General features: G+C 47.4%; 1 protein-coding gene across 1 annotated transcript; it reads right to left on the bottom strand.

Annotated features, from left to right (window-relative positions):
• Positions 1-4,276: 4,276 nt before the first annotated feature.
• LOC124682917 (desmethyl-deoxy-podophyllotoxin synthase-like) lies at positions 4,277-6,477 on the bottom strand. Its single transcript, XM_047217521.1, has 3 exons — positions 5,546-6,477; positions 4,775-5,427; positions 4,277-4,384 (listed from the first exon to the last, which is right to left on the bottom strand). Exons 1-2 carry the CDS (start codon positions 6,446-6,448, stop codon positions 4,810-4,812), a joined length of 1,521 nt encoding a protein of 506 aa, XP_047073477.1. The 5' UTR covers positions 6,449-6,477; the 3' UTR covers positions 4,277-4,384; positions 4,775-4,809.
• Between the last annotated feature and the right edge of the window lie 6,556 nt (positions 6,478-13,033).

The following is a 13,033-nucleotide window of genomic DNA, read 5'->3' as shown; positions in this document are numbered from 1 at the left end:
GGAGATCGGCCCCAAGGGTTTATGGAGGAAAATTGCAAAAGCCTTCATCGAGCAAGCAACGTGGAGGCCGATTCCAGCAATCAGCCAAAATTATCCTCACTGTACATTCTACCGGGGTTCAACATTCGATCCAACGGGGAATACCTGAAGAGCCGATACCATCAAGTCCCTTGAAAGAATCGGCTCGGGGGGCACCTAGGTGGATAAAACACGAGGATATGAAGTAGGAGTATCTTTCAATTGCCCAGCAGCCCAAGATTTTCTTTGATGATGGGTACTGAAGTATGGGGGCCGATACATAAATCGGCCGTAAAAAATCCAAATTTTTTTAAGCACAGCCGATGCGCAGACATCGACTTAAGGATAGAAAGCCGATGCATAGCCATCGACCCTAGCACAAATTAGTGGCATGTGCAAAACGCAAGAACCTCCAAATTCGAGTCCGCAGTATCAGCTGGGGTAAGTGTGAGGGATCGTAACCCTGACCAATACCAAGAGCAGCATGGACGCGCAGATCCGGTTAAGGATGGGTTACATCAATTTGCCAAAGGAAAGGAGCCAATCGGATCAGCAAGGCGCAAGAAGTAGACTGGAGAAGCTCGAGGGGAAGCTCACCCTGAAGGCTCTCTGCTCTGAGGAGCCGATTTTGTTGAAATCGGCTGGCCCTGCGTCATGACTTAGAAACCGATGGTGGCACCTTTGGCTGGCTCACTACTTTTCTCGCCTTGACTAAGGCTCGGGGGGCAACTCGCCCGAAAGGTTCTTGGCGCTGGGAGCCGATTTTGTTGGAATCAGCTGGCTCTACATCGCAACTGTTCCGAAGAGTGGTGCTTTTGTTACGAGTTACCGGTTTCGGCATCTAAGCTGATTCGACAACGAGTTCCAGGGCTCTTTTAAAACGCCTGCTCAAGGCCAAATCGCCGACTCTGTTGCGATCGGGCTGTACCAAGTACTATTGTCATCGGCGAGCTGGCTAACTTGGAGGGATGACTGAATTCGCTCGTTCGCAGATTATCGTGAAAGACCGATGCGTGGCCATCGGTCATTTGAGCATTGATTAGGCTAACGATCGACAAAGTCAGATGAGGAAAAATCGGCTAAATCAGCATAAAGGACATCGGCAGAATCAAAGGAAGTTTTTCATTGATAATAAATTTCTTACAAAGAGAAACCGATTGTTCAACAAAAAGAGAGCAGGTTACTACTGCTATTCCTATGCTAGTAGGTCCCTACTCTAAGGGCTGTTGCTGTCTTCGCCGTCGCTGGGGTAGCTGCCGTCATTGCTGCTGTCGACGGGTTCCTCGTTGCTGCTACTGTAACCTTCAGCAGAGGCTTCTTCCTCGTCATCATCATCGTCCTCATCTGACCAAGCCCAGCCACGGATGCGCTTTGGCGGCGGTTCGTCGGAGGAGGTGTCATCCTCCTGTTCCTTCTTCGTGTCGGAGGAGATGTCTTCGTCTTCATCATCCTCTGTTTCTTCTTTGGTGACGGAGGTGAATTTACCACGGAAGAGAGGGTCGTTGTCGTCGCTCTTCGTTTCCAGTGCTCCGTCAATCAAGAATCGGAGGTCATCTTCCCCGTCAGTCAGGGGCATGGCCCCATCTGACCAGACGAGGTCCTCTGGTTGGCCCTCTGGCACGAAGTCGAAGTCCCACTCCCGCTCGTCCCAATGCTTGGGAGCGCGCCTGTTGTACGCCTCCATCTGGTTGTGCCCTGGGATCGATTCGCTTGAGGAAGAGGATTGGAGAGAAACGGAAGAAGAGGAAGAGGACGACATGGCTATGGAAGGAGAAGGTTTTTCTGGCTGGCGGCTAATTTGGAGCAGGGGGATGAAGAGATGAACTGTTCGATGCTGTAGATAAAGGAGATAGAATGAAGATTTATTGCTCGAGCAGTTTCCGAGGAGGTTGGGGCCAAAATCGTCAAATCGTGCAGAGAAGTTGAGGAGGCGAGTCATCATGATAAAGAATACTGCGACGGTTCTGATCTGCCACGGCATGACCCTTCGAAGGAAAAACAGAGTGGTTTTGGAATTATCATTGCCAAAACCAGGGGGGCATGTGTTATCACCAGATTTTGGCCAAATCAGGAGATGGGCCGTAAGGAAGATGGGCTTGGAAGATTAAATATGGAAGATCTCTGAAGCGGCCTTGCACGAAGAGTTTGGGCTAGATTGCCCGTGTATCTGTAATATAGTAGATCGCATCTTAGACTAAAAGATAGAGTTTAACCCGTGCATGGTTAGGTGCACGCCTGAATTAGAAAGTCCCCTGGACTATAAATATGTATCTAGGGTTTATGAAATAAACAACAACCAACGTTCAACACAAATCAATCTCGGCGCATCGCCAACTCCTTCGTCTCGAGGGTTTCTCCTGGTAAGCACCATGCTGCCTAGATCGCATCTTGCGATCTAGGCAGCATAAGCTTATTCACGTTGTTCATGCGTTGCTCGTGCTGAAGCCTTTTTGATGGCGAGCAACATAGTTATCTTAGATGTTTTAGGGTTAGCATTGTTCTTCGTATCATATGCTATCGTAGTGCAACCCTTATACATCTAGCCGCCCTTACACCTATCTTAGGTGTAGGTGCGGCACCCCGTTTGATCATTGTTTAGTAGATCCGATCCGTTACGGTTGCTCCTTGTTCTTCAAGGATTAGTTTAATATCCGCAATAGTTAGGCCTTACAAAGGGTTGGAGGATCCAGGCGGCGTGTAGGGTGTAGTTTGCTAGCCCTAGACAGGGATGTTCCGGGGATCAACCTTGTGTTGGTTTTTAGGCCCTGTCTAGGATCGGCTTACGATCACCGTACGCGAGCGCGAGGCCCAATCGTGAGTAGGATGATCCGATTATGCGGTGAAAACCCTAAATCGTCGTAGATCGCTTCAGCTTTATCTTGATCAAGCGGGACCACCATATATTCGTACACCTCGTACGAATCATGGGTGGATCGGCTCTTTGAGCCGATTCACAGGACAACCTGAGAGCCGATCGAGGCTCGTATTTGACGTTTACGTGTATGCCACGCAGGAAACTAAGCGAGGCATCATCCAACACCTTCCGACCGGGTATAGGTCAGGTGGCACGCCCTTGCGACGGCATCGGACGTGTGACCGGAAGGCTTTGCGGGCCGTCGCTCTGAGGGACTGGAGCCAGCCGCAGCCCTGAGTTGTTCCCGGCTCTACGGTGTTGCCAGTCGCTGCCCGCCGGTGGGTTTCTGACCGCAACAGGAAGTAGAGGGCAAGTAGATCTCGAGGGTTTCAGCCGGAAAAGTACTTGACTGTTTAGAAAACTAGGGTTGTGTTGACAATAGAATCGATCCTCTCTTTGTCTCTCGACTCCCCCTTATATAGGAGGCGGAGCCGAGGGTTTCGTGATACACAAGTTACAGAGTTCGGGAGACTATTTGAGTCCGTCCCGTAATAGTTACAAGTCCATATTCCTAATACAATTCTATCTTTCCAAACTATCTTCTGACTGGGCTTCCGGGCTTTATAATCTTCGGGTCGTGGGCCTTCAGTAAAACCCCGGATACCATCTTCGGCAGGCCCATTGGGGATGGCTATGTCACTCGGCATATAGGCTGGCCAGAGATGCTAGGATCATCATGTGCTCTTCATCTTCAGCGGCAGCGGGATTCTCCTCCTCCAATAGCGAAACAAACATTTGCTCGTCCTTGTCATCGGAGTCAATGGTCGGGTAATCAAAACGCTGAACACATCATGGGTGTGGTGTTGTAGAGGTCGGCAAAGGGATCAGCACGGGGATCGGCAACGAAACGCCGGTGAGGTGATGAACGGCGGTGAGCTCAGCAGTAGCTAGGGAGTAGGTGGTAGCCAAAAAAAACCTGTGAAACTATGTGGGGGAAGCAGCGTCTGCATATTGTTCATTGGATGCGCCACTTACATCCCAAAACCCTAAGCATTGTTTGTTTGACATCTTCCTAGAGTACGGGTTCCAAAACTCTACTGGCAGCTAGGGTCCTCCATATAATTCCTATGCCCTCGTCAATTTCTTTTTAATGCTTAGTGTCCGTGCTTGAACTCCACATAGTAAAAGTATCATAGGTAGTTCTCGTATCATGTAACTCATGCACAAAAAAATATTGATTATAGTATCATAGCACATAGAATTAAAAAAAATGATATTACATAGTATTGAACATAATTTTGTATTGACATGCTACAAATCAATAAACATAATGTGACTATGATACAACTATATGATACAGTACATTTTTTATAATTATACACTAATATGATATATAGAGCTGCATGCATCATTTTAATGCAAAGAAATGATACTACTTATGATACTACCTAGTATGCTGTCTCAGAAGATTACATCGAATCAAGGTCCTTTATTTTTTAGGAATGACTTAACATTGCCGGAAAATCAAAACTGATCATGGGTGCATATGCACCTGGTATGTATAAAACATATTTCAAAAAGTAAAAAAATTTAGCATGTAGAGGGACGTGTTCTATGTGTACACATAAAGTTTCACGTAAAACCAACAATTTTTGTACCATGTGTAAAAAAGACAAATAATGCCTCGAAAAATAGACTATTTTAACACCAAAAATTTGTCTTTTTAGTACAGGGCACAAAACATATCGGTTTTTGCTGAAACAACTTTGTGAACATGTAACATGTCAAGGTATACACGAGGCATTTTTGTTTTTATTTTTTTTAACATTTGGAAATATGTTTAATATGCATTTCAAATAAAGGGTGCATATGCACCCGGGTGCAGAAACACCCTGTCCTAACATTGCTGCGGTCTCAAGCTGCAACCGACGACAGGTCTAAGGCAGCGGCACACGCAAAGCTGGACGCAACCACAGATCCAGCTTCCTCCTAGCCGTGACGCCCATGGTTTCTCCCATGTCCAGTTCGGCCGGAAGAACACCATCCGGTAGGCTCCAATCGAAATAAAACAGAAGACTAGCGAGGGCTAGCTGCATGTTGGCGATCCCAAATAGCATCCCAGGGCAACTCCTTCTACCGGCACCGAAGGGTATGAACTCGAAGTTGTTGCCCTTGTAGTCCCTCGTGCTCCCCAGGAACCTCTCCGGCACGAACGCTTCCGGTTCGTCCCAGCATTTTGGGTCTCTGCAGATAGCCCAGGCGTTGACGATCACGGTAGTCCCCTTGGGCACGTCGTAGCCGAGTATTTTGCAATCGTCTCGACTCTCCCTCGGTATCAGCAATGGCCCGGGAGTGTGCAGCCGTAAGGTTTCTTTGACGATGCACTGCAAGTAGCTCAGCTCACTTAGGCCATCTTCAGACGCCTTCATTTGTCCCATGAAGGCTGCCCTGACCTCAGCTTGCGCCCTGGACATGACGCTCGGGTTCCGCATCAGCTCGGCCATTGCCCATTGCAGCGTTGTTGTTGCTATCTCGGTCCCCCCTGACAGAAGATCCTGCACGTACGTACGTATTGATATTTTCCTGTTAGTGAAACCATGGATTGATCCATCAGGGAATCTCCAATTCTCTAGCTAGTAGTACTAGCAGTTGCTACAGGAAGGAAGGACTTACCCAAATCACTGCTTTGATGCTGCTCATGGTGAGGGGGAACTGAAGGTCGCCTTCTCCCTGAATCCTCATGAGCACATCGATCAGACCATCCTGGTGCGGTTCATCCGAGGAGTTCCTGGTCACCAGATGCTCGCCTATGACACTGCCCATGAACATCATCAGAGCCTCACCAAGGACCTCCGCCTGGCGCAGTGCGTCGCTCAGGACGCGCGCCAGCCTTGAAGACGGGAACAGGTCAGGCAAGGTGAAACCGTCTACCAGGCGCACGGCGTCGTCGAGGTACCGGAGAAAGGTGTCGTTCTCCTTGAACCGCCTGCCCATGATGGTGTGCACCGCCGTGTCCGTCACGTACGCGGCCACCAACTTGCTCAGATTCACAAGTTGCTCGCCGCCTGACTCTGACGCAGACCAGACGGACCGGATGAGCCGGATCGCCTCCTCCTCGCGGACGGGTCGGCAAGAGCCGACGCGCTTGGCACTCAGAAGCTCCATGAAGCATATCTTGCGCATCTGCCGCCAGTGGTCGCCGTAGGGGGCGAACACGATCCCCATGCCATTCTTGCTGGTGACCTTCACGGAGGAGCTCAGCGGCCTCGTGCAGAAGACGCTGTCGTGAGTCTTCATGATCTCCTTTGCTGCTTGGGCAGTGGAGGCAATGATCACCGGGTTCTCGCCGAATTTGAGGAACATGAGTGGGCCGTGGCGACGTGACAGGTCTCGTAAGGCACGGTGCGGGAGGGCGCGGAAGAGGTGGTGGAGGCTGCCGATCACAGGAAGCTGCCATGGGCCCGGAGGGAGCCGGAGACCATGGCTGCGGCAGCCAAAAGAGGCTCTGTATAATCGGGTCACGTAGTAACAAAGAGGAAGAAGACTTAGCAAATAGTAGTATGCATCATTGTCCATGATTGCGATTTAGTGCGATTGCTAGCTGCGAATCTCTGTGTGCCGGGATAAGAGATTTGTGGAGTTAATATAGACAATGATGCTGCCGAAAATAGCTACTGAACCTGGGTTTAGCTGTACCCGTTTTTTTAAAGATAAAGAATACAAGTTTAAAGTTTCAGAGAAGGAGGAAGAAACAAGTTTGTCAGTTACAAGGTTATGAAGACACTGCTGTCAAATACTATAAGGATCTTTTCTGCAAAGAATCTTGTCTTAATATTGATTTAATGGATGACTTTTGGGATCCTGAGGATATGTGTCCCAAGAGTATAATGATATGCTTAATGCTGCTTTCTCTGAAAAAGAGGTAAAGGATGCCATCTTTGGCTCTTATGCTGAGGGTGCTCCTGGATCTTATGGATTTTCTTTTTTCTTTTTTATCAACACTTTTGGGAGCTCATTAGAGCTGATTTCATGGCTATGGTGAATGATTGGAATGAAGGGAATTTGGATCTTTTTAGATTGAATTTCTCCTTATTGACTTTGATTCCAAAAGAGGCGGATGCTGTAACTATACAGAAATTCAGACCCATTGCCTTAACCAATTGCAGTTTTAAAATTTTCTCAAAATGTACCACTAATGGGCTAGGTGTGATTAGTGAGGAAGTTATTTTCCCTAACCAAACAGCTTTTATTAAGGGGAGGTATATCCTTGAGAGTGTTGTCTCTGCACATGAAGTTATTCACAATGCAGTGCATAATGGTCAATCTGGGTTTGTTTTTAAACTTGACTATGAAAAAGCTTAAGATAGGGTGGACAGAGAGTTTCTTTTGAGAGTCATGAGAATGAGGGGTTTTAGCCCTAGATGGATGTCTATCATTGAGGGCCTTTTGCACAATGGCTCTGTTGGTGTTAGGATTAATGATTGCAATAGTCAATTTTTCCTTACCAGCAGAGGTCTGGGCAGGGGGATCCCATATCCCCCATCCTTTTTTTTAATTTTATAGCTGGTGTTTTCACTAAGGTCTTGTCCAAAGCTGCTGCCAATAGAAAGCTAGCTGGTCTTATGCAAGATTTGGGAGGGGGGGAATCATTAGTATGCAGTATGCTGATGATACTCTACTTTTTCTTGAAAATAGCTTGCATTCTACCATAAACTTGAAATGGATTCTGGCTTGTTTTGAGCATATGTCTGGCATGAGGATTAATTTCCATAAATGCGATCTAGTCCCCATTAATGTGGATGAGAACGAGGCACAGTTTATTTCTCAATCTTTGAGTTGTAAGATAGGTGAATTCCCTATGCAATATTTAGGAGTCCCCTGCATCATAGTAAGCTTAGGAGGGAGGATATACAACCTGTGGTTGACAAAATCCTCAAAAGAGCTGCTGGTTGGAGAAGGAAACTTCTTAACCATGCTGCTAAGTTAGAGATGGTTAGAAGTGTCTTGGCCAGTATTCCTATTTACTTACTTAGTGTGATCAAATTTCCCAAATGGGCTATTACCCTTATTAACTCTCAGATGGCTCGCTGCCTTTGGGATAACTATGAGGGGCATCATAAGTATTACCTAGTTACTTGGGGGTTGGTCACTAGGAAAAAAGAGTTTGGAGGCCTAGGCATTCCTGATTTATCAGAGATGAATATGTGCTTATTAGCCTCCTGGATTAAAAGATATCACTTAAATGAGAATAAGTTGTGGAAACAGATAGTTGACAACAAATATAATGTTGCTAACCCTAGCTTCTTCTCTTGCTCATCTAGTGGTGCCTCTCCCTTTTGGAAAGGGATTATGTGGGATGCCAAGGCTGCTAGGATGGGTTATCAGTGCAAAGTTAGGGATGGTAGGAATATTAAGTTCTGAGAAGATCATTGGTTTGGGTCATGCAGCCTGGCCATTCAATATTGGGAAGTCTATTTCCTAGTTAATGAGCAAAATAAGACCATTGCTGATCTTTGGGATGGGTCTTCTCTCAAAGTAATCTTTAGAAGATGTTTTGATCATAGATTAATGATGTAGTGGATGGAAATTCAACAAATTTCTCAAACTATTACTTTGAATAATATGAAAGATGTTTTGATTTGGATGTGGGAAGCCAATGTGGTTTATAGTGTGAAGTCCATGTATGCTGTGGTTAATTATGATGGATTAAGCCTGTGGATATTCACCGTGTTTGGAAAATTAAAGTACCTCCGAAAATACATTTTTTTCTTTGGTTGCTATTCCGCAATAAGTTAATCACTAGAGATAATTTGGTCAAGAGACAAAATGTTGATGATTTGACTTATGCTTTTTGTAATGAAGTAAAATACTGTCAACATCTTTTCTTTGACTGTGTGGTTGCCTCCAATATTTGGAAAGAAGTAGTGTTAGCCCTGGGTCTTACACTTACGATTTCCAAAATGACTGACATTACATCTCTGTGGAATGAAAAGAAAAAGAATAATAAATACAATATGATATTTGCTGCTGTCTTGAGGATTATTTGGATTACCAGAAATGATCATGCATTCAATCGTTCTCAATGGATTGGTATGCAGGGGCTGTGGAGACGTCTGGTTTGCAGTTGTGCTCAATGGAAAATCCCGCTGAAGGAAGAAAGAAGAGAAGAGAAGAGCTGAACATATTGCTGAGCAAGCTGGAGATGTTGGCTTGGCTGCCGCCGCTGCTGTCATGGCCGGAGCCTGGTTGACGCCTCTGAAGAAGGCAAGGTCAGCTCTGGAGGTCTGTGACATGAAAAACACTAGGGGATTTGGCCCAATGCTGATCACGGCTGAGGACCCTGGAGGCAAACGATTTGATCCTAGTGGGGGACGGTGCAGGCTTCAAAGGTCTTGGATCGTCCTTGAGATGTTAACCTGGGGTGCTGATGCTGTTGGTCTTGAGCTGTTTCCCTTGTAGCCTTGGTGCTTTTATAAACTCCTAGTCTGTGTTTTGTAGTTTAAATCCGGTTCGTGGGCACGTTTTGATGTGATGGTGGTCTGTCTGTAAAACTTAACTGAATGTTGTGTTTTGGTGGGGGCTTCTATAAAATGGAGCCGGGGTTTGGAGCCCTGTTTCTCTAAAAAAAAGTTTAAAGTTTCAAACAATTGATTTTTCTATGCCAAGTAGATAGATACACCAGCACCCCGAACCCGCTACCGCTCCCGTCGCCCCCCCCCCCCCGAGGGCCCTCCAAGCCCAAGCGACCCCCTTCCCCCCATCGCCGCCGCCGGGCAAAGCCCGGGTGGTGCTGGCGGCGGCGTCCTCCCTATCCCCTGCTCGTGGTGGCAACCCGACGGGGCGGGCTCATCCCTGCGGCGGCGGAAGGCGCCGGCTCTGGCCCCGGCCGACGCGGCTCCAGCCGGGCCTAGTCCCTCTCTCTTTTCTCCTCCTCTCCTCCACTTCTCCTCCATTTCACCTTCTCCTCCACTTCCACTTCCACTTCCCCTTCTCCTCCACTTCCTCCGTCCTCTCCTCCACGTCCACTTCCCTCCTCTCCTCCACCACCCAGCGACCTCCTCCTCCTCCACCACCCAGTGACATCCTCCTCCTCCACACCCAACAACCTCCTCCTCTAGCGGTCTCCTCCTCCTCCGGCGACCACCTTCTCCTTCTCCTCCTCCGGCGACCTCCTCCTCCTCCGGGGACCCCCTCCTCCCCCACCTCCAGTGACCCCCTTCAGCCAGCCTCCTCCTCCATGCACCCACTCACCACCTCCGGCCGGCCTCCTCGTCCTCCTCTTCCTCCTCCTCCTCCTCCTCCTCCTCCTCCACCCACTCCACCCACTTCCGGTGACATCCGGGAAATTTTAAAAAAAAATCGGCGAATTTCGGTGACGTTAGATCTAGATCCGGCCGCCATTTTTTAAAATTCAAAAAAAAATCTGTGGCGCACCGCTGCTGGGTGTGCCACAAAAAGTTTTCTGTCGTGCATGCCTGTCTGGTGCGCCACATAAATGTCGCTTTCTGTGGCGCATGGGTCCGTGCACCAAAGAATTCACATATTTGTGGCGTGGATTCTGTGGCGCACCCTCCGTGCGCCACATAATTCCAAAATGGTGCGCCACTAATGAGACTTTTCCTACTAGTGGAAGGAGCAACAACAACCCATCTTCCCACGGGAAGCCGGCACCCACTCAAAACTCACCAGCACCTCACACACATCAATACAAACACGAAGCCATCAGAAAGTAGGGTTTTTTTCGGCGATCTATTCCCACGGCCTAAACCTGTATATCTCGTGTGTACCTGAGGCTGTTACCCCATCGAATAGTGGTCACAATCCCCCACCTACAAACAAATGTACGACCAGGAGATGAAACCCCGACGGTTGGCATGCCAGATAGGGACTTTGCACACCACGAAGCACTTTGATAGGCCCACCCATCGTTTCACCACTGGTGGCCCCTTTCCCACCACATACGATAACGACACGCCCCAAGCTAAACGTGGAGGCTTTTGGAGAAATCCACCCCTTCCAAATGGTTGCAAATATTCTGTAGGATACCCATCAAGAAGAAAGGTTGGGGAGTGGCAGGGAATCTCCCCGAAGTCCCTCTCCGGCACCGTCTCCATCGCTAGGTGAACCTTCGTTCTGGATTACAGATTGTAGTATTGAAGCTTTTTGCTAGAGACCTGCTTTTTATCGAATCCACGAAAAGTTTTCTGGTGGCGGAGATCACCCACCGGCACACTCACGGACGTGTCTGAATTGGCACCTTCCATTCGGTCCGGAGCACATGCGATGAAGGCGTACACCATACGGTCAGTGCGCCTCCACAGCCTGGATGCGCGACTCAACTTCCTTCTCGGCAACCCCGATTGGCTAGACACGGCTGTTGTCATCCCCTTCGTGGTTGCCACGTGTGAGCTGCGGGAGTACATGGAGGCCTGCGAGCACCTCGGGATGGATCGAGCCAACAAGGCATATATGGAGATGCTCCAGTCCAGATCTTTGGAGTTTGTCTGGGAGGAGTGACAAACCTTTGGGCGCTATAAGGCAGCGTCGGCTAGCACCGGAGCCAGGTCATCCGGAGCGGCGATTATCGACCTCAGATCTGGCGACGACTCTGATGACTCGGCGAAGAAGGGGATTGATGTATCATCTATAGCAGCAACGTAGGTTTTTGTGTTAGATTTAAGGTAATGTAGTTTATCTGGTAGTTTAATCAAGTTTAATGTATAAGTATGAATGAAATGTGTAAGAATTTGTTTTAATTTAAAATGTATTTGAGTCTAAGTAGTTAGATATAAAGGATGGGCTTGAAACGGTTATTTTTTTAGATGAGGAGCAAATATACTCCTCCAAACAATAGGAGGCCGGACAGTGGAAAATACCAGGATCATCCTGGGTGCGCGTGCACCCGTTTTCTCCGATATTGGAAAAAAATGCTATTTGAAAATTTCAAAAAAATTGAAATGTTTTTTTTTTCATCTACATATTATGTTGATGTAAGTTTTCACGGAAAAATACGATTATACATGGACTACACGAAAATGATGAAATGTACAAATAACACTATTGTTTTGTACTGTTCACATAAACATGAATTTTTATTTTCACATTTATGTGTAGGTTACACATGTTCGTTTTATGCCAAAATCTGAACAAGTGCGTACATAATATATACATGCTTGCATTTTTCAAATGTCTCTAAAAATTTAAAATAACATTTTTTTAGAATTATTTATGATGGGATGCGTGCACCCGGGTTCACGTCGGATACTTCTCTGAATTTTGAGGGATCGGCTAGGCTAGAGATTGTCTAAGCAGCCATCCAATGGAAGGGCGACACACATTCTCTGAATTTTGAGGGATCGGCTAGGCTAGAGATGGTCTAAGCAGCCATCCAATGGAAGGGCGACACACAGACACACTAGGTAATTGCGGTGTCGTTGACGTCGACCGCTGTTGACAATAGCGCTGACGGATCGCATCATGCAGATCATGCGCTGATGGAATGGGACCAGTGAAGCAAGCAAGGTACTTTCCGAACAGTCATGGTCTTCCAAGTAAAACACTCCTATCAATTACTGTTCGATCGAAGCCCTTGCATCCTGTCTAAGTGTCGTGTCGCCCAGGTCATCAGCAGCTAGGACTCATCACTCGGGTACGTCGACGCCTCGACGGAACGGAACCGGTGAAGTGCGTGGTCAGGCTCAAAAGCGCTGCCGTCTGGGCCTCTCGCTCCTCGGCCGATCTGGGAGTGGTGTGAATTCCACTGCCACGTCCACTTAAGAAAATAGGAGTGCAGAAACACAGAAGTCGCCGCTGATTGCTGCGATACGTGCAGCGGTCTGTGGAGGGTTTGCACGTGAAAGTGAAGCATGATCGCATGTGTAAGATTGGCCGATACGATGCGGCAATATATCTGGATGCTACTGTACTAATTATTATACTCCCTCCATTCCACAAAAAGTTTCTCAATTTTATCTAAATTTTGATGTATCGATACAATAAATCACATATATAGATATACCCAAATTTAAAAACAGTTGAGACATCTTTTATGGAACGGAGGGAGTACTATATATAAAAGCCGCAGTTGTTAGCTAACTTCTCGTGAGTTTGGGTAATGCTCACGCGCATGAACAATGCGCGTGAACAGCTGTATGCTAGCTT

This window comes from Lolium rigidum, chromosome 1 (assembly GCF_022539505.1).
Source record: "Lolium rigidum isolate FL_2022 chromosome 1, APGP_CSIRO_Lrig_0.1, whole genome shotgun sequence".
Taxonomy (NCBI): Eukaryota; Viridiplantae; Streptophyta; class Magnoliopsida; order Poales; family Poaceae; genus Lolium; species Lolium rigidum.
The sequence above is the reverse complement of the archived record's forward strand: the minus strand, read 5'-3'. Positions and strand labels throughout refer to the sequence as shown.

Coding starts and splice junctions, on each gene's coding strand:
- LOC124682917 (XM_047217521.1), bottom strand. CDS start 6,448: ATGGACAATGATGCATACTACTATTTGCTAAGTCTTCTTCCTCTTTGT. Junction 5,428..5,545: donor GCATCAAAGCAGTGATTTGG/GTAAGTCCTTCC, acceptor ACGTACGTGCAG/GATCTTCTGTCAGGGGGGAC.